This window comes from Epinephelus moara, chromosome 7 (assembly GCF_006386435.1).
Source record: "Epinephelus moara isolate mb chromosome 7, YSFRI_EMoa_1.0, whole genome shotgun sequence".
NCBI lineage: Eukaryota > Metazoa > Chordata > Actinopteri > Perciformes > Serranidae > Epinephelus > Epinephelus moara.
Window position 1 is genome coordinate 15447515 of NC_065512.1, and position 24382 is coordinate 15471896.

At 42.0% G+C, this 24382-nt stretch overlaps 1 protein-coding gene across 12 annotated transcripts in view; it reads right to left on the minus strand.

The window, feature by feature from the left end:
* Window positions 1-3154: 3154 nt before the first annotated feature.
* Window positions 3155-24382, minus strand: part of LOC126392873 (LIM domain only protein 7-like) — a 74958-nt gene continuing 53730 nt past the window's right edge. For 5 of the 12 annotated variants that reach the window (XM_050048563.1, XM_050048562.1, XM_050048564.1 and 2 more), the window contains 18 exons: window positions 23131-23403; window positions 22611-22725; window positions 20405-20566; window positions 19323-19507; window positions 19166-19229; window positions 17438-17494; window positions 16207-16232; window positions 15412-15519; window positions 14129-14215; window positions 12135-12523; window positions 11856-11912; window positions 9898-9953; window positions 9548-9706; window positions 8337-8517; window positions 7732-8049; window positions 6240-6348; window positions 5670-5772; window positions 3155-3892 (listed from right to left, as the gene is read on the minus strand). In XM_050048563.1, the coding sequence (XP_049904520.1) occupies window positions 3870-3892; window positions 5670-5772; window positions 6240-6348; window positions 7732-8049; window positions 8337-8517; window positions 9548-9706; window positions 9898-9953; window positions 11856-11912; window positions 12135-12523; window positions 14129-14215; window positions 15412-15519; window positions 16207-16232; window positions 17438-17494; window positions 19166-19229; window positions 19323-19507; window positions 20405-20566; window positions 22611-22725; window positions 23131-23403 (2472 nt within the window). In that variant the 3' untranslated portion in view covers window positions 3155-3869. The remainder of the gene's footprint in view (window positions 3893-5669; window positions 5773-6239; window positions 6349-7731; window positions 8050-8336; window positions 8518-9547; window positions 9707-9897; window positions 9954-11855; window positions 11913-12134; window positions 12524-14128; window positions 14216-15411; window positions 15520-16206; window positions 16233-17437; window positions 17495-19165; window positions 19230-19322; window positions 19508-20404; window positions 20567-22610; window positions 22726-23130; window positions 23404-24382) is intronic. The other 7 variants (XM_050048568.1, XM_050048567.1, XM_050048566.1 and 4 more) reach the window with 7 other exon arrangements.

The following is a 24382-nucleotide window of genomic DNA, read 5'->3' on the forward strand; positions in this document are numbered from 1 at the left end:
AAAGCATTCACTCTAAGTGGCAAATGGCAGGAGGTGCTGCTTGTGTAGGATGTCTTTAAAACTGAAAATGTCTGCTGGGTCAAAACAGAGTCACATCTGTGGTTTTTACTGAAAAATGGGACATAAATGAGAAAGCACAGTGACAGCAAAGCTACTGATGGTGCTCAGAGCCAAAAATCACTGTCACCTATTTTTAATTTACGAACTAAACCACAAATCCTATGACACATCCCATGAGATATTATGCTTAGAAACATGGGTGAGTTATGAGACAATGGGCCTCTGGGCATAGACATGCCTTTTTTGTGGATTTGTGTCACTTTGTGTGGTATTTTTGTGTGTCCTTGTGGTTGTTGTTTGTTTCTTTGTAGTCATTTTGTCTCTCTTTGTGGTATATTTGTGTCTTTTTTGGTCGCTCTGTGTCTCTTTGATTCTCCTTTGCCTCTCTTTGTGGTCATTTGGCATCTTTTTTGAAGTAATCAGCATCTTTCAGGTGGTTTTATGTCTCTTTGTGATATTTTGTGTCTCTTTTGGAGGTTTGGGTTTATTTGTAGTTGTTTTATGTCTCTTTGTAGTTTCTTTGCATCTCTTTGCAATTGTTTTGTGTCTCTTCCAGGTACACATGTCTCTTTTTGGTTGTTTTTTGTCTTGTTGTTTTTCTTTTGCATCTCTCTGTGGTCATTTTTTATTTTTTGTAATAATTGTATGTCTCTTTGAGGTATATTAGTGTCTTTGTGGTCATTTTTGGTTTCTTTATAGTCATTTTGTGTCTCTGTAGTAATTTGCATCTCTCTGTGGTCATTTTGTGTCTCTGTAGTTTATTTGCATCTCTCTGTGGTCATTTTGTGTCTCTTTGTAGGTGTTTTATGTCTCTTTAAGGAATATATTTGTTGTTTTGTGTCTCTTTGTAGTTCATTTGCAACTCCTTGTGGCCATTTTGTGTCCCTTCGTTGTTCCTTTGCATCTTTTTGTAGTCATTTTGTGTCCCTTTGTACTTCCTTTGCATCTCTCTGTGGTCATTTTGTGGCTGTTTTAAATAATTTTGTCTCTCTTTGACATATATTTGTGTCTTTTTTGGTCATTTTGTGTCTCTTTGTAGCTGTTCCATATCTCTTTGCAGTTCCTTTGCATCTCTCTGTGGTCATTCTGTGTCTCTGTAGTTCTTTTGTGTCTCTTTGTTGTTCATCTGCAACTCTTTGTGGCCATTTTGTGTCTCTTTGTTGTACCTTTGCATCCTTCTGTGTCTCTTTGCATGTCCTTTGCATCTCTCTGTGGTCATTTTGTGTCTGTTTGAAGTCATTGTGTCTCTCTTTGAAGTATATTTGTGTCTTTTTTTTGGTTGTTTTGTGTCCTTTCGTAGTTGTTTTGTGTCTCTGACGTAATTTTGTCTCTCTTTGAGGTACATTTTTGTTGTTTCGTTTCTCTTTATAGATCCTATGCATGTCTTGTTGTAGTTTTGTGTCTCTTTGTAGTTGTTTTGTGCCTCTTTGAAGCAATTTGCCTGTCTTTGAGATATACATGTGTCTTTTTTGCTCTTTTTTGTGTCTGTGCGGTTATTGCGGTCATTTTGTCTCTCTTTGATGTATACTTGTATTTTTTTATACATTTTGTGTCTCTTGGTAGTTCCTCTGCATCCTTTTAAGGTCATTTTATGACTCTCTGCAGTTCCCTTGCATGTATTTGTTGTTGTTTTGTGTCTCTTTTTTATGGTCAATTTGAGTCTCTCTCTGGTCAGTACATGTTAATTTGCATTTGCAGGTGATGGCCAGGTAAGCCCCTTAAACTTTGGGGCTCTGGGCCTGTGCCCGGTCCATCCATGCTCATAAACTACTGTGGCTAAATTAAAACGACACAGCACCTCTACTTCTCATAAAAAGTGTGATGCTTTGTTGTGCAAGCAGTAGCAGTTAACATCCAGCTGCAGCTGAGGGATCATTTCAGGCTTTCTTTGGTAAAAATCTAAGATCACAGTGCCCCCTTCTGGCGAGTCTCAGCTACAGCTAAGCTCAAAGCCTGTGGTGTGGAAATGGAGCATGATTATTGGACTCACTCTTGTGTGTTGATTGTGAGGTGAAAAATCATCCACATGGGCTTGACTGGAAATCTCCTGAAAAATGTGAAATCTTTCCTTCCACTGGGAGAGCATTAAAAAGAAGCTGATGGTGAGTTGTTAGACTTAGGAATTAGTTTTTGGTGGAGGGTAGAGCAAGCATATCTAAGCTCTTCCATCTGTGTTCCATCTCTCTACAGACCCCTATTCTTCTGAGCAGCCAAGCATACTGTTTCTCTGTAAGCCTCAGCACACACACACACACACACACACACACACACACACACATACACAAGCCATTCGATTCTCCACGTCAAAGCCTTCCATAAAGGCTGGTTGTGGCCTTGGCTTTGGAGGAAAAAGATGGGATACTTATCCTGAAAGGTTTTATATTTCTCAGCCACTCCACTCTGCTCGGCGCCATTCAGACCGTGCTTGTTTTCTAAGCATAAGGATTAAAATCTCTCTCTCCCACGAGAGCGCCAAGAAAAATCTAAAAAAGGAATCTAAGAATTTGAGATGTCTGCCTCCAGGGGCTGTTTGTGCTTCACCTCGAGAATACAGAGCCAATTTATGCTCGGTCCAACTTATTTCCATATATTGCTTCAATTGAGCTTATTTCCATTTGTGGGAAATGAGGACAGTTTCTTACCTTGCTGTTTAAATGCGTTCAGGAGCTGCAGACTGAACAATCAAGAGCATCCCTCCCTGCTCGTATGAATATTCAATATATGTTTATGCAGATATGATTTTGTGAAACCACCAAAATGACAGAATACATTAAGAAAATAGCTTATCAAAGTGTAATCAAATGTAATGCATGTGCTCTGAATGAAATATGCATGGCAAATTGGCTTCAGAGAACACAGAGCAGGCAGGCCCTCTGAACCTTTGCACAAAAGCTCATTGAAATTCCTTTCATTATGACTGTGGCACCAGAGAGAAACAGAGAATGAGACGGACAGACAGAGAAAGATGAGTATAATGATTTCTGATTACAGAGGCAGGAAGAAGGCCTTGCATCATGTACGGGAATATCACTGCAAGAGAATTATGCAATGTCGCAGCTGGAGAAAGTAAACAAAAACACACACGAGATGAGCATTTAGTCATTTTATTTACAAATGTTACTGTTTGCCTCAATGCCATTCAGCTTGATATATTCTTCACACGGAAAACCTGCTTATGTGTACAATCCATCTATCAATGAAAACTCCAGGCAAGTGCTATCCACGTAGACGGTTTTTAAATATATTTTGAGATAATTCTAACAAGACTTCTCCCTGTTACAAATGAAAAAGGCACATAGACATCATAAGACGGTTGACAAAGTTAATACCACAAGACTCAGCGGGAAAACAAGCGTGAGCAAGAGGAGATGATCCTGCAGGATTCCTTGAAAACTCTCTAAAAGATCTCCAAAAATCTGTCTCAGTGACGGTCATTCAAACCTCAACACAACAAAGCCTCAGTAATCTTATAGACAATTTAACGTTTTACTAACTGCGTGGCTAAAACATTTAAAAACTGGTGCATGCAGAACCCTTACGCTTTGTACAACTGTAATACTTAAGATGATATAAACACATTAAAGTAGATAACTTCTTTGCAAGCTTACCCTCTCAATCACACACTGGAAAACAAACATGAATATAACTCTCATCAGTGAGGCAACCAAGATTTTTTCTTTAGTGTTATAAACGGAAATATGTCCAAACCAAGTGTCCCGGCTATTTGCAATGGCTTCAATGTTCACGGTAATGTTCATGGGTTATTATCACAAGTAGTCTCTTCATCAATCTGCTGGAGCACAGTCACGTCACATAGAGGTTGGCTGGCCAGCTGAAAGAAAACAAACAGCAATGTTAGACATAGAATATATCTTTAGTGTCCACAATGGGTGGAAATTTGTCTTTGGCTCACCAAATACAAAGGATTAAATCAGCTCATTGTCTGTCTGTGGTTTAAAACTCATCAGTCACTTTCTTGTGGTAAGAATATTGATGGCAGTCGGGATGAAGGAATTCTTAAATACATTTTTAGGTGCCAGATGGACTCTATCACGCTTCCCAGAGCTCAAGAGCTCAAACTAACTGAAGAGAGGGTGGAAGCTATCCGCCAAGATACTTTGCTTTCTTTCTCATCCTTTCTGTAAAGAGTTGGATCAAGGGTTTTTGTGGCTTGGAAACTATTTTACTTGCCATTGTCACAATCCTAGAAAGTTTACTCTTGGATGCACAGTTATGGTGACCATATCAGACAGTTTGGCACACTAACACCAAGGCCGCTGAGTTTCCTAAGAAGATAAAGTCGCTGTGAGCATCTCTTGAAAACATAGAAGCTCACATGGGAGTCCAGAACCGTACCAAGGTATTTAAAATTTTCCCAGTTTCAACATATTAGCCACTGAGTGAAACTGGCTCTGTCTTCAGATTTTGTTTCGAGCAAATATTCCATTCTTTAGTCTCGGCCACATAAATTTCTAACTTGCTAACCATGTTTAAAGGGCCTTAATGTGGACCAGTTAGGCAGCCTCACCTGAAGGGTCTGTTTGCTGTAAGAGAGCAACTAAGGCCATGTCGTCAGCATATTTAAACAATCGAGAATAGCACAGCGGAAAGAACACATCCTTGTGGGCAGCCTGTGCTCACAGTGCACTGGTCTTTTCATAAAAACTGGCTGTCTCTGCAGTTTAAAGACATAAAAAAAAATTTTTTTTTGGGGTGGGGGGCATTTTTAGCCATTATTTGATAGGACAGACAAGCGTGAAAGGGGGAGAGAGAGAGGGAGGGACATGCAGCAAAGGGCCACAGGCTGGAGTCGAACCCGGGCCGCTGCAGCAACAGCCTTGTACATGGGGCGCCTGCTCTACCACCAAGCCACCGACGCCCCAAAGACATGAATATTTTTTCAAGTTGGTGCTACATGACCAGAGAAAACAGAGAAAAGGGCTGTGGCGTTCGCTTTTGCTCAAGAGGTAGAAAACCTACAACTACCAGAATGCACTGCCCCGCATCAGACCAATAAACGCTCCCGCTGGTAGCTGATGTAATGCGAGCTTGGCTGTTTTTCCACAGGAAACAATATGGCCGCCAGCTGGGAACAAACAATCTCAAATTACAGTTAAACGTTAAGCTAAAATATGTTTCTGAAAACATTTAAGTTTTCAGTTTTTCAGCCTCCATTTTACTATAAAGGAACCAGCATGGCTCCCACTTCCTGTTCACAAATTCTCATATTACAGCCAAACAGTGCACTAAAATATGTTTCTAAAGACATTTTAGGAGAAATAGACAACACAGCAATTTATATTTGATCAGCACTGCCTAGTTTTACTGTTTTATTGGAGGTTGATCTGAGTCTTTGTGCCTACGGTGGCAGGAATATGAGAATGTGGTACAATCTCGAAAGTACCATCTGTAGTATGAGCGACAGTCCTAGAGCCAGCAAAAGATGAGCAGGGAGATCTGAACGCTGGTAAGATGGAGGGAAGTTTCCCACAGTTTATTTACACATACTACCCATATTGTTATGATACAAAGCTGGTTGAAAATCTGCGAAGTATCCCTTTAAAGAAAGCAAAAACCAGCACATCATGGTGTTGATGAGATGCACTCACCTTTAAATCGCATGTAGCAGGAGTTACAGTAGAGCTGTTTGTTTCGTATTCTGACTTCAGCCCCGGCTTCCGATCCTCCCAGGTCGGATTTGCAGTCGATACACTGAGGAAATTTAAAATGGAAAGAGTTAGAGAGCTACTCAACTGATTTAAAGCTAGACTTAAGTGTCGGAGTCCACAGGCAGAGGGATGAGGACAGACAGAAGCCTCTTGATTGTATGTGCAGAAAGAGAAATTGAAGAATAAATGAGGATTGGCAGGATGGATCGCTGTCCAGATGCAGAAGACCAAACTCAAGTGAGGACCAAAGTTCCAGAAAGAAGTGTTGGGGAAAAGAGACAAAGTGAAAGAGAGGTTGATTAATTAGTTTGGCTTGCAGGTTTTGGCACAGAAAGTCTACTTTGCTCAGCTGTAAAGGGATCAGGACCGTCAGATTCACCACGACAGCAGTAAAAAAAAAAGGGTTAGTAATAAATGAGAAAGAGTCAGGAGTGATCAGGTTAGTTTTTGAGGATCGGCCAAGGCGTGCAGATGATGTGCTCCAGCAGCTGACGGGAGCTCAGCTCTCACCTTAAAACAGCCCAAATGATAACAGAGCCCGAGGGACTCGATGATCATGGCCGCTCCCTTTCCCAGCGGGGTGTCACAGAACGTACAGATTTTCTTGCCACTCACTGACCTGGATTACAGAACGTAAAGCTGTGATTTAAGAGGCGACCACACATGCATGACGCATGTATGTACAGTAAGCACACACACACACACAAACTCATGTTAACACCGGTATACAACAGGGTTAAACTGATAGATCATTCATTGTCTGTAGAAACCCGTTTCTGCCATTGTAATGAAAAACAAAGAAAGTAAAGACGTAGTAACTAAAGATATAGGCTTAGTATATCAATACAATGAAAAAACAATCTCAAAATATTGACTTAGTATTGTATTATTTTCAACTACTAAGTCAGAGTCTCTTATTATTTTGAGTTACAGCTCATTATTTTGAGATACTAAGTTATTATATTAAGTAGGGATGCACGATAATATCAGCACATCATTATTTTGAAAGTTTGTCATATTGAGATACTCAGTCATTACTTTAAGCTTCTTATTTTAAAATACTTAGTCATTATTTTGATTAAGTTTCTCATAATTTGAGATGCTAGCTTATTGCTAGGAGGTTTGTCATTATTTTTAGATACTAGCTCATTATTTTGGGAGACTGTCATATTGAGAAACTAAGTTATTATTTTAAGCTTCTCATTATTTTGAGATACTGGCTCATTACTTTGAAAAAGAATCTCGCTATAATGACACACATCTTTAATTCTCATCACAATACCATTAATGGGCTTTCACAGTTTTCCAATGTTGGCCTGTAGTGAAATATTTATTTTGGATGGGGAACAACCATTTACTCTGCTAATGACCATAATTCTGCCAAAAACATTCAATAAAACATGATGTTTTTGCATTTTCAGTAATTCAGTTGTTCAGTCACCTACTTACAACATACAAGAATTTCTTTAATTATGTGTTGTGAACAATTTTGTGTCATATATAAAAAATATAAATTATATAGGAACTAATAAAATATATATTATTTTTTAAATTCCTAACAAGAGTTAAATTATAAGAAAACAATGATCATATACAATTTTGACATGGAAACAGTTTGGCAAAAATATTGGATAGCGTTAGCTTACTTTTAAATATCAGTGCCAACACAGAAACAAACTAAAACAATATTGTATGTGCAGGTGGAGTTAAACAGGGAACCTGAAAAAAAGACTGTACGGAATAGTATGACTGTCAGCTGTGACATGCAGGGTGAACGAATGGAGAATATCAAATAAAACAATATCATATTCATGCACATATTATGAGACATTCATGAGTAGAACAAGTGAAAACAGTGAGGTTCAGCTGTCCTTCACCACCACTCTCCATCCGACTGGTTTAACACCACCACCTGGACTATGATTATGCAACCCAGTATACCAGTGAGAGGTTAGAGGCAGCTTGTTGGGGGTGTTAAGCGAAGCAGCATTGTTGATTTTACCTGCTCCGAGGGGCGCCTGCCTCGGACGTGGGCTCTGGAGAGGTGGTGGGTGACGGGGAGGAGGGTGAGGGGGAGGGCGACTGCCGGGACCAAGGGGACGAGGGGGTTCCTGCCCCGCCTCGGAGGGAGCCCATGGAGTAGGAGGAAGGCAGAGTGGAGGAGCCGGACTGCTGGGCTCCCAGCCCGCCACTGTAAAAGGAAGTGCTGCCAGAGAGGGCAGAGTGAGGCCGAGTGTAGTTTTGGATGTGAGAGTTGCTTCTAGGTGTCCAAGATGAGCGCCAGGAGTTGTAGGAGTCCAAGTTGTCGAGAGACTCGCCTCTGCAAAGCCAACCCACGCCACACACCACGTTAGCCCGTTAGTAGAAGCACTGAAACTGTCTGGCTACTAGCTGCACCTGTGGCAGTTGTTTTTATCATCAAATATTTACTAATGGTCCAATCAAATTTGCCAAGGTAAAGTCAGAGTGGTAGCCAGACTAATAAATGTTTTATTTCTAACACACAACACGAGTTAACAGGATATTAGTAGGTGTAAAAAGCCAACCACCACCACCACCATACTGGAGAAGGGATTTTTACTCTCATACATGCTGAATAGACTGTACCTGCGCATGGGTGGCACGTCCTCAGGCTCCTTGACGGCAGGGGAGGAGCGCTGGCGGATCCAGCTCCTGTCTGTCAGCAGCGGCGTCTTCTTCTTCATCTCGTTCAGGATCTGCTGCCGCTCCAGCTCTGCCTGCGACATGGACTGCTGACCCTTCCTCTCAGCCACTCCGCTGCCCGCCACTGCACCCAGAGAGGAGAGATAAATTCAACATTATGCTGCGTGAAATGAAAAGTTTCTGGGAAGTCAAAAATAGATCACGACTGGCAGAGAACTTGGGAGGAAATGGGACAGAGGGAATGAGTGTGTGATGATGTAGATACGGTGTTTCCCCGGTCTTGTTCGATTAGAGAAGTACTATTAAATTATGGAAGTGACCTAAGGGGAAAATCTCCCTGCAAACACTGAGTTTAAGAACCAGTGGGTAGGATTTAGTGGCATCTAGCAGAGAGGATAGCAGACTGAACTTCTATGTGCTGAACATGAGCTCCCAATTAGGATTCCTTCAGTGTTCTGTGGGTTTTTACTGGGAGCTAAATTATCTGCAGAGGTCTCTTCCTCTCCAAAACAAATGGACCAGGTGATTAAAACCAGTAAAAACACTGGCCTAAGCAGTTTCACATTACAAATCAATGTTTCTCCTACTGTGAGCGGCTCATCGTGTCTATGTGAGCTCACTGTTTTTCTCTGATAAGATCCAGACGTTCAGGAGGTTTTTAACAGGAGCCAAATTATCCACTGAGGTCTCTTTGTCTCCGAAACAAATTGATCCGGTGATTAAAACCGGTAAAAGCACTGAATAAAGCAGTTCACATAAAAAATGAGGGGTTTTTCAATGCTGTTTGGCTCGTTGCAGAGGGGCTCCTAACTACAGTGGCCGACGAGAGAATATAAATGGCCCTATCTAGAGCCATGGCGGTGCAACATGGCAATCTTTGTAGACGAGGACCTGCTCCTTATGTAGATATAAACAGCTCATGAAAGACAACAAACGTATGATATTCAATTTCTGCCAATATATCCCCTTAAATCCTCCACACTGGACCTTTAATTGTTTTAGCTGAGTGTCTCATTAGTTGACTGATTGATAATTCATTTGATTGGTCAGCTGTTAATCAAACAGCTGTAAGTTCTGATTTGGTGGAATTTCATAATCGACTGATCAGCTGATCAAAGGCGTCATAATGAGAGGCGATCCGGGGCCGAGCCCACCTCTCTCTGGCTCTCTGTATCTCATGGCATTGAGGATATATCTCCTCTCCATCTCCAGCTCTGACGCAGCCCTCTCACTCTGGGCCTGTTTGTCACTCGCACTCCTCACCTGCTCTTCCAGCAGATAGTGAGCCATGCCCCCCAGCTGCATGTATGCACCTACAGTGGAGTACAGCCCACATATATGTGCAACAATATGCATGTGTTGAGTAATTTACATAACAACCAGTATGAAGAAAAATGAAGGTGAATATTTGAACAGGCAGTCAGTCAATCCATCACTTTTTCATTAAAGGTAAGCCACAGTAAAAGTTAATTAATGTAGAATCCATTAAATCAAGAAAACTGACCTTTTCTCTGAGGTTTGTCCTCTTCATCAAGCTGGGGAGATGATTTAGATTTCATCCTGTCAAATAAAAGAAAACAGCAGTTAAGGCGAGATTAAAAAAAAAAAAAAAAAAAAAAAAAAAATTACCACCATAAAATACATGTGTTGAAGTATTTTAATGTTGCAAACCACTGTGAAAATGGTTACACAAGGACAGTGCTGATTGCAGACCAATCACAGGTAATTCCCATCTCAGCTGGAGACCCAACCCACCTGCTGGCAGACTTCCAATTTCGTGACCATTTATATAAAGAGACATTGTTTGAATGATTCAGTTCAAATAGAGCCAACACGAAACAACACAGAGAATACCTGGACACATCAGCTGTACAGTAAATCCGTGCCAGTTTTGTTTTGTGCTCTGAAATGTGTTGAGAATATAACAAAAGAGAAACACCATTTGTTGCTTCTAAGACGTACAGGATGTTAAATTGGTGCCTGGTTTAATGCTGCCTGCTGTTTGTGAGTGACAAATCGCTTGTTTGTGAGGAACTGGTGTTGGTGTTGGTGTTTGGCAGGATTATACGCTTGTGAGACACTGTTTTGGCAGTTTCGGTACATTCAGGCAAGAACAAAGTGTGTTGCCAAGATAACTCCTGGTGCAGAGAATTATATAAGGAGCGTGAAAACGTGGAGAAACATTTATTAATTTAGGAATCGAATACAAGCAGTGACACTTTACTTGAAGCCTCCTATTTAATAACGGTGACTATATTCACACAGCACGAAATGAGACAAATAATCTGTGAACAAAAATTATATTTCTCTGCCTGCTTTATTACTTTGTGGTGCAACTAATAGCCTCACAGCATATGAACGAAAACAACCAATCAGAGCTGAGGAGTCTGTAACGCAGCTGTCAGTCATGTCAATCACTGCTGGTGAACTGCGGTCAAACTGTCAAACTAGGCAGCACTGATCAAATATGAATCAAGATTCTGTAATGGTGTGGTCTATTTCTCGCATTAAGTAAATGTGTACTGTTTAAAAATGAAAAAGTTGGTTCAGCCGGTGGGTGCTGCTTGATATGTCAGATGACTGTTTTCATTTAACAGCTAAAACAGTACACTAAAATATGCCTCTGAAAACCTTTGAGGTGAGAAATAGACACTGCAGTAACAGAGTCCTGATTCATTTTAGATCAGCGCTGCCCAGTTTGACTTTGACCACAGTTCATGAGCACTAACCGACATACTTGACAGCTGCTCTAACTGGTTGTTTTTGGCGCACTGTGGTAGAATCTAGCAAATGCCATTAGAAGCATAAGAAAGATGAGGAGGGACATGATGTTTTTCCACACACTATCTGCCTCATGTACGTCTCTCAGAATACAGTGACAGTTTCAGCAAACCTGACACAAAGTTATTTTCATACCAGCTTTAGCTTAAATTCTGGTCAGAGTAGGGTATGAAGCAAGCAGGTTTTATAAGTGTCAGTAGTTGATTAGCTCAACAGAAAAGGAAGCAATATATTTAGAGGATACTATGCAGGAATTTTCAATTTTTTTGTAAACTGTATTGAACGAGCAAAAGTGAAGTAAAGCCAATCCAAGCTGCATCGGCTTCGCGTTTGGCCTTGCTATATTTGCACTGTTCAGTGCAGTGTGTCTGTGATTTCCGTAGCTTTCACTTGGATGTGTGCTACTTGGGGTCTGGCACCTGGTCAATATTTAAAAGCTGCCACCTCACCTGTGCGCTGTGCCCAGGAAAGTCCCAAACACTATTTACAATAGGAAAATACAAGCAGACTGCAGAGTCTCTGCAGATAAATACACCGTCACACACTTCTAGTGGGTCACAAGTGGTGATTGAGAGGGATTACCTTTGTTTATACATTGTTTTTTTTTTAGGAAAATCCTGCATAGTATGCCTTTAAAGTATGACTGCAGATGATGTTTGACTGAAGCACTCCTGTACTAACCTGTCTGCATAGGACAGAGACGGCTGGACATTGGCAAAGCCGTGGGAGCCAGCAGCCCTTTGGTGAAAGGTAGTGAGTAGGGAGAGGCGGGGCAAGGGTTAAAACACAAAGATGGAGGACAAAGCACATGCACACACATTAGTTGCACTTATGTTAATGCACAGACAATAAAGCCGGTTATGTTTTCCACTTAAATGTGTTGTTACAACATGAGTGACAGTCGAGGAGAACGTGTATGTAAACTGTGAGAGTGGTCGGAGGAGCAGCGTCTCTACTGACCACTGCTGCTGCTGCTCGAAGGCTCTCTCCCGCTCTCTGCGCTGCTGCTCTGCCGCTTCCTGCCGCCTCCTCTCCTCCTCCCTCTCCTCCTCTCTCCTCCTCTGCCATCTCAGCTCTTCCTCCTCCCTCCTTTTCCTCTCCTCCTCCTCCTCCCTTTCTCTCCTCTTCCTCTCCTCCTGCAGACGCTGGAGCTCCCGCTCCTCCTCTTCCCTCTTCCTCCTCTCCTCCGCCTGCCTTTGGCGCTCCCGCTCCTCCGCCTGCCTCAGGCGCTCCTGCTCCTCCTTCCTCTTTCTGTCTTCCTCTTCCCACAGAGCAGAGGTGGGCTGGCTGACAGGAGAGAGGGGAGAGTGTGGGCTGATGCTGTGGCTGTTCACCTCCAGGCTCTCAGGCTGCAGGAGAGAGGAAAGGAGAGAAAAGAGGAAGCATTTAACACATGATGGCATTAAGTAATCTGACCTCCATGAGGAAATGCAACTATAATGGAGAAACTCATGTCATCCCCCGAGGTGGAGAACCAGCAAGTGTTTTGAAATTCCAATCAAATGGGAGTTTTTGTTGCAAAAGTGTGAGCTGGAAAGACTTCGGCCATTATGGGAAACACAGCCACGCATGTTGTTTGTCATATGAATTTCCATATGACTAGACACTGTCCTTTCCTCACTTTCCCTGTCTTTTATCGGAAATAAACTGCAGCATAATTATAGCAATTACAATCCAAAAATAATGTAAAAGCTTTCTGGATAAATTTAGACAATTTAAGTTCATTACACATTAGCTGTTTGTGCATTTCCATTAGGTGTGTTTACATGGACCCTGATATTCCACTAATAATCAGAATAAAAGCCCTGTCATATTAGAGATACCTCATGTAACCTCCTCAATGAGAAGAGACTTGATCTGATCGTTTCTCTCTGGATGGAATAAATACATTCGTTCTGCGTATTTTTGTGGGGTGATATCAGGTAACATGCTTCTCTCTGCTGATTTGGACAGAGAATTAAATTAACATTAAATTAAACTATTAGCACTCTGCTCGGGCTACGTTCTGATGTGAGTGTTCTCATAAATAAATTTGTTGTTTGAGTTTGAAACAGCAGCCTTATGTAACACTGTTGCTGCAACCTGAATTATGGAGTTGCTGGACACTTCAACTGTCTACCCTGACCAGTGACAGAAGCCTGTATATGAGGTGTTTAGGGAACATCTGTAAAATGTAACTTCTACTTATAGAAGTGTGCATGTGAGGTGTTTAGGTGACATCTGTAAATCAGACGCAACAGACGGAACCACGTCTTCTTAAATAGTTTGGGGCATGTACACACATCCTATCAGATCACTTTATTTGGAGGTGTTGCTATTGGAGTGTTTTTTCAAATTAGACTGTGTGTAAGCCATGAGCTAAAATGACACCTGACCCTGCTCTAAACAATCCAGCCTGTTCTTTTTTTTTTTGTTTTCTGAAAATGTCAGCATGCAACCCCAGTCCGTGAATAATCAGCAAGGTGCCTCTGCATTATCAGGAAAGAGGAAATACAGCGAGAGCTCTAGCAACCAGCAATAAAAACCACAGCAACATTTGTAAGTATTGTGTCAGCTGAAACGCAAAACATATCTAGGGTTTAAGGTAGCCTACATGTCCATACAGGTTACATACGGGTTCTAAGGGTACTATACCGAAAGTGTTTGGTGGCAATCATGGCTTTAGTGTTATGAGTTAGAGTTTATTAAAGCCGCTAATTGGAAGATCGGCAGTTCGATCCCAGGCTCCTCCAGTCCACATGTCAAGTATCCTAGGGCAAGATACTGATGCTGCTCCCGATGGCTGCTGTATCAGTGTGTGAGCATGTGTGAATGGTTACTGAGTAGCAGATGGCACCATGCACAATAGCCTCAGCCACCAGTGTGCTATACAATTGCAGTCCATTTGCCATTGCCACCTTTAAAATTCTCTTCCTGTTGCTTAGTATTTCTTCAAATTAAAATATTTTTGTTACCTGCTGTTGGTTCTCGCTCTCAGCAACCTCCTGCTGAGCTTTCAGCCATTCTTCCTGCAACTTCTCCTGGTCACGCTTATATTTCTCCTGGACAAAGGAAGGAAGGAAGATCAAAGGTCATGCAAATTAAATGACACGCATGCACGTGGTAGTCACACAAAAAAATATTAAGAATTATATAGCCTATTATATAGTTTTGCAGTACAGTGAGATGAAATTGTAGCTATATCATATTCAGACAATTCCAAGCACACCTACATGTTATCTAACCATCCTGAAAAGTTGATAAACCTAGAAGCCTGCCCAGGGCAGGAAGTCTCCCTGGCACATCATGAAATCAGGCCGTGTATCCAACAGGGAATAAAGACTGGAGGAGTAACAAGCCTTCCCGGCTACAGCGCTCTGCTTGGACACCTTTGATCTCCGTCCAGAAATAGACCCTCAGAAAAATGTTTTGACAGGATCCTACTACATTTTAGTTGGATACTCGACAGATGCTTTACTTTGAGCTGCCAGAGCGCTCTGTAAAGTTTTCTGTTTTGAGCCCATTAGGAGCAGTCAGCTTTGATTGTGAGGACTTCCTAGCCTGTCATTTCGCGCTCTGTTGCCTTGTCTCATTGTCAGATCGGGCACACAGACAGACTTCCAGATGGGTATTTTAGATCAAATGGATTGTGAGGCTGCTTCGTGTGGTATTTTCAGTTTTATTAATGGACTGTACACTCAGTCGGCAGTTTGTTGGGTACACCTGGCTAAAACTAAAAAATATAAAAGTCCTGCAATAAATCTTTTATGAAGTTCAGTTTTTATTGAATCTGATTTAGAGAGGTGTTGATTCAACTGTGCAGTCATTTTGGTGGGTGAATAGGTTTTGGTGCTGTTGGATCATATTGTGTTTCTTATATTTTGTCCACTGTGTTTATATCAATAAGTGCCAAATATCAGAATAATATACACACACACACAGGTGGAAGTAGAAATTTGTCTTTGACACAGCTCAGTGAAATACACATAATATAAGCAAAAACATACACATCCTGTTTGATTGAATATTTGTGCTGCTTTAATAGTATTTTGTTTTCTTATTGATCTCCCTGAGTGTCATCGTTGTTTTGTGATTTATCTGATTTGAACTGTCACAGCGAAACTGAATCATGAAAAGCAGGATTTATTGCAAGGCGGACGTATTACCCTGCATTATTTTTGAGCTAGGTGTACCTAATAAACTGGCCACTGACTGCATACACATGACATCGCTTCTACATGAGTGTGCCTTTGTGTACCTGCAGGAGGCGCTCCTGCTCCTTCTGCCATTTCTCCTGTCTTCTGCGCTCCTCTTCTGGGTCCCAGGACCAGCGGCTGGAAGTTGGAGCGATTGAAGGAACAGGAATCTGCAGACAAAGAAGATGGACGTACACATGCTTGTACATTTAACCAAGCATACAGTTAAGGCTTGTGACATTATCAAACTGTTGGAACAGACATATCAGCTGGCACACCAGGTGTTTACCAGCTGTTGTTTCCCGACACTTCTACCTGCTCCTGATAATGGTTTTAACCCTCTGGAGTCTTAGCGTATTCTCAGGCACTGTGATGGTTTTGGCATGCTCTGATGTTTTGGTAAAATTTGAACAAATGTAAGCACTATTTTTAAAGCCATGTGACATCTTTTAAAATTCAGCACAATTTCAGCTACAATAATATCCAGCCATCGACTGTATGACCTTCTAACTGACTTTGTAGTATTGTGAAGTCATGTCGGTTTTATCTACACAGCCTGAAATCACAAAATTGTCTCAGAGGGCTCTACAATTTCTACAATATTCAACACAATCCATCCTCAGATTTCAAAAATGAAAGCTCCCTGCCATCATAGTTGTTTGATTTGTCGACTAAAAGGCTGAAGAAGCAGATTGACCCAGCATCTGAAGCTAGAAACTAGAAACACAGTCCATGTGAGATTATTAATGATGGATCAGACCTCATAATAACTGGTTTTAAAGATGTTGTCATGCTATATTAACAAACACAATAAAAGAGACACGAACAGCTCTTTGTGCGCTGATAATACTACTCACATCTGGCACCGCAGACTCTGATCCTCCTTGAAAAGAAAGAAAATGATCCAGTCAATATTTCTGGCATGCACAGGCAGAGCAACAGAATACAGAGTTAACCTCGAGGCCATTTACTTCAGCAGCACAAAGTTGACAGGCTTATTAAAGTTTCAACTTGATTTTCAAGGCAAGTGCCAATCCGTCATTGAAAGTGACATTTCAAACCGTAAACGGTAATTGATGTTTTCAACAGGCCTCGAGCAACAAAGGTTAAATTTCACCAACTATGACTTATTGATTCTCTCATTTCAAAAATCACCCACTTGTTGACATTTACATTGGGTGCCAGGCCAGTAGTTCTGAATGGGAAAATCAATGAACTGATTGTGAAGACAACAAGATCAAACACACTGGCAGAGAAAAAAACACACATATCAGCAGCATGCATACTTAAGATGCATTCAAGTACAGCGCAGCCAGTCTGAAATACAGCTCGATGCATGCATGCCAAGAGAGCAACAGGAATGCTTTTAACTTCATGCGCTGCACAGTGAAAAGTGTAACCATGTGTTAAACCTGGACACCGTTCACAACACACCACAAACGCTACAGGATTCAAAGATTTGGATTTGTGGTTGGTACGCTGGCGTAGCGTCTGACATGCTGTCCAGCCTTTGGAGCTCAGTATGTTGCTTTTATTCACAGACATTTTCATCTTTAATGCGGCTTCTTCTTCACTTCAAGGCAATAAGTTGCGAAATTTTGTGATGATTTTTCACCTTCATCTTTCAAATATAAAAACCAAATTAAGTGTGGTTTGTGAGGAGATAATTCCTGTATTTGCCCCATGATATCACTAGCGTCCTGTGGTTTGAAAAGCATGTCAGTGTCCCAGCATGTACCAAGCGAAGGTTAGGTTGCACTGCACACTCAACCCTGTTTACCACAGAGGTAGACCAGCGCACTGACACTGGACCCTGAGCCACCTGAAGGAGGGAAGGGGCACAGCACAAAGGTTAAGCTCCAGCACGAAAACAGAGCCACGGAGGAACCTACTGTAATCCCGACAGCTCGTTATCAATTGATAATAGGTTTCTTATCAATTGAACACGAGGCTGCGACTGATAAGACACATGCAACAACCCCTGGAGAATCTGAGGAATTCGGTGAGACGAAAAGCACAGAGAACCCAGCCACCTGATTACACAGACGCAGAATTATTAAGAGTCCTGATTCAGTCGGTTCTTTTTACCTTGTTCAAAAAACTCTGACCTCCGTTTTAAGTTTTTCAAAGATATGGGTTCTGACTCTACATGAGGGATGGAGAACAAGATACAGTGAGGCACAGTAGAGGAGAGAGACAAGTCTTACCAGGGGATATACTACTTTATATTACTAATACATGAGGTACACATACAGTGCGTGTTGCTTAAAGGGACAGTTCACCCCAGAATCACCTCCTCTTACCTGTAGTGCTATTCATCAGTCTAGATTATTACAGTGTGAGCTGCAGAGTGTTGGAGATACTGACAAGAGAGATGTCTGCCTTCTCTCCAATATAATGGAACTAGATGGCACTCAGCTTGTGGTGCTAAAATTGCCCAAAAAAACCATCTGAAAAACTCAACAGCAATGTCTCTTTCCAGAAATCATTGCCCTGTTACTCAAGATAATCCACAGACCTTGTTGTGAGCAGTTTCACGTAGCAACCAGAGGTCACATTAACTGAATATTTTCTGTCATTGATTGATTTTTTTTAACATGGATGGAGAAATCTGAAGGCCATCTGTCATTTTGACAGATGAGGACACTGAGGGTGATGTGTACTGTAACTGTGAGTAATTGACACACCTGTCCATCTGGTGGCATGTGCATATTAATTAGCTGTTGACTAGTCTTTGACCTCATGTGCACGACCTCTTTGTCTTTCTAGCTTTAGCCATCGTATTGGTAGGCTGTATCGCTGCATACCATGGAAGAATGTCACAGCAGCTGTCTGAAGATTCTTTGCATGGTCGGTGTCTCTGCTCATCTTTTCTCTCCATGCTTTTTTTTATAAATGCATAATCCATAAGCTTGTTCTGTATATTAATCATTAAAAATGAAATTGAGTGAATGAATAGCAAATGCTATCAAGTCTGAATGACAGGTAATAATAGATCATGATGGAATTTTTATGACCCTGTCTGTCAAAATGATGAGCAATGTAAAAAGTCCCACACAACCTCTACTAGGAACTATTTTTCTTCGACCAGCTGCCAACTGTATCACCCAGCCCAGAAGGAAGTGTGCATCTACTTCTAGCTCTCTTAGCACCACCTAGCTAGCTACTGTTACAGCTCAGCCAAAGAGGACGCCACTGATGTTTGCATCTTGCGCTGTCAGGAGCATGGACCTCTCATCTGTGACTAGATGTGTGCTTCCTTCTGTATGCTGATGTGGTTGGTGGGTGTAGTTCAGTAGAGAGAAAATAGTTCCTGCGTGAAACTGCTCACAACAAGGTCTGTGGATTAACTTGGGTTACCATGTCATGATTTCTGGGAAGAGACATTGCCGTTGAGTTTTTTAAATGTATTTTTTGGGCACTTTAAGCACCATAAGGTGAGTGACATCCAGTTTCATTATATCGGAGACAAGGCTGACATGTCTCCAACACTCAACAACACACAACAAAACAATCTAGACTGATGAATAGCACTACAGGTAAGGGGGGAAATATGCATTTTTTATTTTTGGGGTGAACTGTCCCTTTAAGATGTATGCTTATCATATAGATAGTAGTTTTGTTGCATCATTTTGTATTATAACACAGTAAATGTCCATCAGTTTTATTCACAACAGTCCAATGTTTGCAGAGATGTGTTTCCCAGACAGAGGTCAACAAAATGACACCCCCCACTGCTGTGTTTTTGTATTCAGTACGGAAATAGTCGTCAGGATCAATTCCATAACCTTTCTGATTGTGTGCTCTGCTCTTTACCTTTGCTCCTCATGGTCACTGACTGCTCACGGAAACCTCCATTAACTCCGTTTGAAGCCAAATCCTGCAGGGAGACATGGCGGGGTGTACGCTCATTAAAGCAGCACAACAGATAAATAAAACTTGATCAAACCAGAGTTCATTCAGGGTCACTCACGACGACTGGATGGGCAGGGGCCTCTTTGGACGGCAGCTTTTCCATGGAGGCGCGTGAGGTGAAATCCAGGCTGGAGCTGACAATGTTTGTGTCGGGGGAACCTAGAAGTATCGGATGATCCGTACTGGTCAGATTGATGGTCTTATGGCTTTTAAATGGCAGGGAAGGTTGATCTCTGTCCCAGTCTGCACGCAGACAATGCAATGGCAAGAAAATAGGATGTGTGTTGGCACGTTATTACCACGTATTCTGTGCCTGTGTGTATGCAGCTCTGTATATGTGGACCCCAGCATATCACACAGAGTTGTCTATTTACATAAAGGACACTATAAAGCAGGGGACAAGGTTGCTGTTATGGTGTTATTATGGAGAGCAGCAGGGTGTGACAGAGAAACCTTCCCCAGCCATGCAGCCTATTAAAGCTTTCATAAACCCGCACAGTGTTTCTAACAGGCTCACGACCGCTGGGCTTCACTAAACTATTAACAAGTACTGTGTGTGTATCAAGTACTGTGTGTTAGTTCAAGGGAGCTACTCCGGGTGGATTATTATTTTTGGAAGGTGACACTGACGTAGTTGGAAAAAGTAAGCCTGTTATACTAACACTGTGAAAACAGCACACTCAGAGGACCATGGACCTGAGCCCGAGTTAGTTCTCCACAAGGAAAACACCGCATGGATACAGAGAGGAATGCTGACCAGACAGAAAAGGCAGAAAAACAGAAGAAACTACCAGAAGAAATAGAAGGAAAAAAGAAAGGAAAACAGGACAAGAAAAATGCACCGAAGAGGAGGAAAAAAACGTAGAAATATAAACCACCGAGGTCAACAGTCTTCCCTCTTCAGATGAGAAAAAAATAGAGTAACACGTCCTTCACCTCTAAGCTGTCATGAGTTCATTCATGGATGATTTCACAATAGTTTACGGACCAATTTAAAGTGTCAAAACTGTTTAGCAACGCAGGCAGCATAAGCAGCACTGTCAGTCCAGGAATGCAACCCTTAAAGTGGTTCAGTTCACTCTCCTGCAAACACACACACTAACATACACACCATACACACAGAGCGTTCAGATGACTCACTGTTCTTGCCATGATGGCGTATATCCATGACCAGACTGCCCTCTTGCAGAGCCTCCTCCATGCGGGACTTCCAGTCTGTGTAGCTCATTTCTGCCACCTGGTGCCCGTTCACCGTCAGCACCTCGTCTCCGGTCTGAAGCTGGCACATCTCTGCCGGGCTGCCTGCATGAGACAGAGGAACACGACATTAACGGCAAAGTCAGCACACCATTTTACCACTGCAGGGTACACGAGTGGTTGTCACGCTTTAAAACTATTACTCCCTCCACATATATCATCCACATTTAAACAATTCAACACTGTATCAACAACACAAACCTCACCATGAGGAAAAAACAGCAAAAAAGGCATAGTTTTAAGTTTTTTTGACAGTGACCTTTTTACTTTACACCTTACTTTTTAACAAAAGCAAGTTTTTCATCTAAGATGGAAATTTACTCTCATATTTACTACTACTACTTCTTACAACATTTTCTCTACACCATCTTTGCCTTTCACTACCGCCAAGTGAAACAAAAACAGAATATATATAACATATTTTGTGTCATATCATCATTTTACAAACTTTTAAACCGTTCCTATTAACATCCTTTTTAGAGCAACACTAATATACTATTCAATACTACATAATCAATACTGTAAAGGAGCTTTATGCGACTTCAGAGTGTATCTATGACTCTGAAATTGTTTGCACACAGCTCTCAACATGGATATGGCTAGCAACTACTGGTGCTAACAGCTCAAACAGTGCTAACAAATGCAGTGGTGCTAACAGAGCCAACAGTGAATGTAGTGAAAAGAATTCTCCGTCCACATGCCGCGATGCAGCCTCCTTTAAAAGGTACATTATTATGACCTCCTCAACTGTTGCCACGTCTGTTGTTGTCAAAAACTTTTGACTCTGCCCTCTAGTGCCATCTAGTAGCTTAGATGTATCAGCGTCAACATAAAGGACGCACAAAGGAATGTGGGCAGTGAAGGTTACAACATTTGAAATGAACATATCTATTAAAGGTAGTAAAAAGAAGCCTTAATGCATGTATAATGTGGTCAATAACAGCGTTGCTCATTTATGTTCTGATGCTCTATAGAGAATGTGAATGTACGTCACACTGTACTGGGCAGGGTTGCTATCTTGTGAGGTATGTGCTCTGTTATCTCTGCTACCAAAGTGTATGTAATCAGTCCAAAAACAAAACAGTCTCCAATGTGCAGGTATGTAAGTAGAGGTAGTGCATCAGAGTCTGTAATCCAGCCTTGGACAAGTCATATGTTGTTGTAGTTTGTCCAGCTTGACCACCTTAGCAGACACACATAACACAACTCCTCACAAGATGGCACCCTGGTCCGAAAAATACAGCGATATAGGTCACCTTCTATATGTTGCTTTGCATGGCTGCATGTGCTGTGGGTGAGGTCCATGTACTGCTTCATCAGTGTCATGCTTCTTCCTGCTGTTTTACATTATTTATGCATTAATCACATATGTCTTCTTATACATTCTGATTCTGTTTCTTATGTTGTTATTTAAGCATCTTATGTTTGTTTTCTTAACCTGACATTTGATTGGTTTTGGAATATCTCGCTAAAGGACTGCAGCTGGAACACTGGCATATATAGAGAAATGGTGAGTAATGTGCGTTGTCTCAGCAAACGAAAAAATGAAAGATAACACAACGGGTGATTTGACAAAGTCTGACACAATAACATACAACTGTAGACAACACAGCTCCTCTTCAGTACTGTGGGTTGAAACTGGTGTGACAAAGCCAGAGTTTAGGCGCTGATGTCGGGTGTTACTGAAACGTTACGACATTTCATGAAATACAGTGAAGGTGGAAAAATCTGAGTAGAAAGAGAGGCTCAGGCCCAGCTGATCTGACCCAGATAGATGCTGCCCTACATAGGTCTGGCATCGCCACTGCAATGGACTCGAAAACCTGCTGACAATTATCCAGCAGGCTGCGAACTGTAATAGAGCCTGGGCACTGGTTTCCAGTATTACTACAGCACAGTATCTCTGCATACATCAGTCAGCTTTAGTGAGACAGATCTGACCAGCTGGACCGCTGGGAATGTTGGAGTTTAAGGTTGCCAGTTTGGCTGACCAGCACACATGACATTGGAGGGTGAATAAAGCTCTGCCCATTCAATTCAAATCCCTTTGTTTGAAGGTGTTTCTCTCAAGCTTCTTTGTTGTCGTTACCTGGCTGGATGGACGTGACGCGAGCTCCTGTCGAGTCCCAGGCTGCCTGGAAGCCAAAGTCTCTGCTGCTGTTGGGTTTCTGGTTCAGGCTGATCCGCCTATCACAGTAGTTCTCCTGGAAACCAAACACAAACACAGGTGAGTAGAGACGAACAACGATTCACATACAAAAAAAAAAGGTGCAGAAATGTGGTCCTGACTTTCCATGGCTCTGGAGATCAGCATGTCAGGGTGTGTGTCTCTGTGTATGCAGGCCTGCTTTGGCAAGAAAGCCTTTTATTAATCATTTATGGCTGTTGATTAAATGCCAGCCTGTTGCTGTACTTTAATTTCTGCTGTGCAGCACCCTTTTATTTTTAAACAAGTGAAAATTAGACTTACTGACATATTTAGGTTGATTTACCACGAAGCTAAAAATACATTCAGTGACTGTTCACTTTGCAGTATTAAATAAAACCTGTGTAACAAGCACACTCGTCTATATAAAAGCTGATGTGTTTCGACAACAGAGCTTGAGTACCTGGCTGGTGTCTTTGGCTGGAGCAGGAGTGACTGAGACTTCACCCTTAACCTGAGGAGGGACAGGTGAGACACTCTGAGAAGAGGTGATGCTCTTCACCGTGGTCTTGTCTTCTTTCTCCTCCTCCTCGTCTTCACTGCTGTGGGCCGAGCTGGACTGGGCCTCAGCTTCAGCCTCATCCTCAGAGGTCATGAACTGGTGATAGCGGCTCGGCACCGACGACTTCTTGGAAATTTCAGTGTTACCATTGACACGCTTCTGAGAGTCGTCCATCTGTCCGTGGAGGAAAGCAGATTGTCAACGAATGCAGACTTTGAGTCACGAGAATAAGACTAGGTAAAATAAAACATGGCTTTAAATTACAAAATGATCAATTTAAATCTGTTGGAGATCATAGAACGGGGGGAATTAACTGGGGAATGTGCTGTCAACTCTTTAAAAGGAACAGTGTGTAAGATTCAGGGAGATGTAGTGGCATCTAGTGGTGAAGGTTGCAGATTGCAACCAGCTGAAACTCCTCCCGGTTAGGATTCCTTAAGTGTTCATTGTTCAGGAGGTTTTTAGCAGGAGTCGAATTATCCGCAGAGGTCTCTTCCTCTCCAAAACAAACAAACTAGCTGATTAAAACAGGTAAAAACACTAAATAAAGCAGCTTCACGTTACAAATCAGTGTTTTTCCAATGCCGTTGGGCATGTCAGAGACAGGCCGCTAGACTAGCGGGAACTGCCCATTGGTCTGACATCCCATTGTTCCGACCATATTAAACCCGTTGTTCCGAAATCATCATGATGCCCTGTGGTTAAGGTCTGGTTATGTTTAGGCACAAAAACCACTTGGTTAGGGTTAGGAAAAGATCATGGTGTGGGTTAAAATGAAAAAGAAAGTGACAAACACATAAGCCGTGAACCTGCTTCGCCTCAAGCCTTTCCCAGCTGACCCAGAGCTGGTCGCGGCACACCATCAAGGTAGAAATACGCCCGCCGGGAGCCGTTCAGCACCGCGGACCGTCGGACTAATGGGATGTCGGACCAATGGGCTGTCGGACCAATGACATGGACCCAGACCAGCACTTGGTAACGTGTGCTCACCTTCTTCCTCTGATAACGTCAGAGGAAAGACTCAGATGTTTAGGAATTTTTTAAGGAGCCAAAATATCCACAGAGTTCTCTGCCTCTCCAAAGCAAACGGACTCTGTGATTTAAACCGATAAAAACACTGAATAAAGCAGTTTCATGTAAAAATATCTGTGTT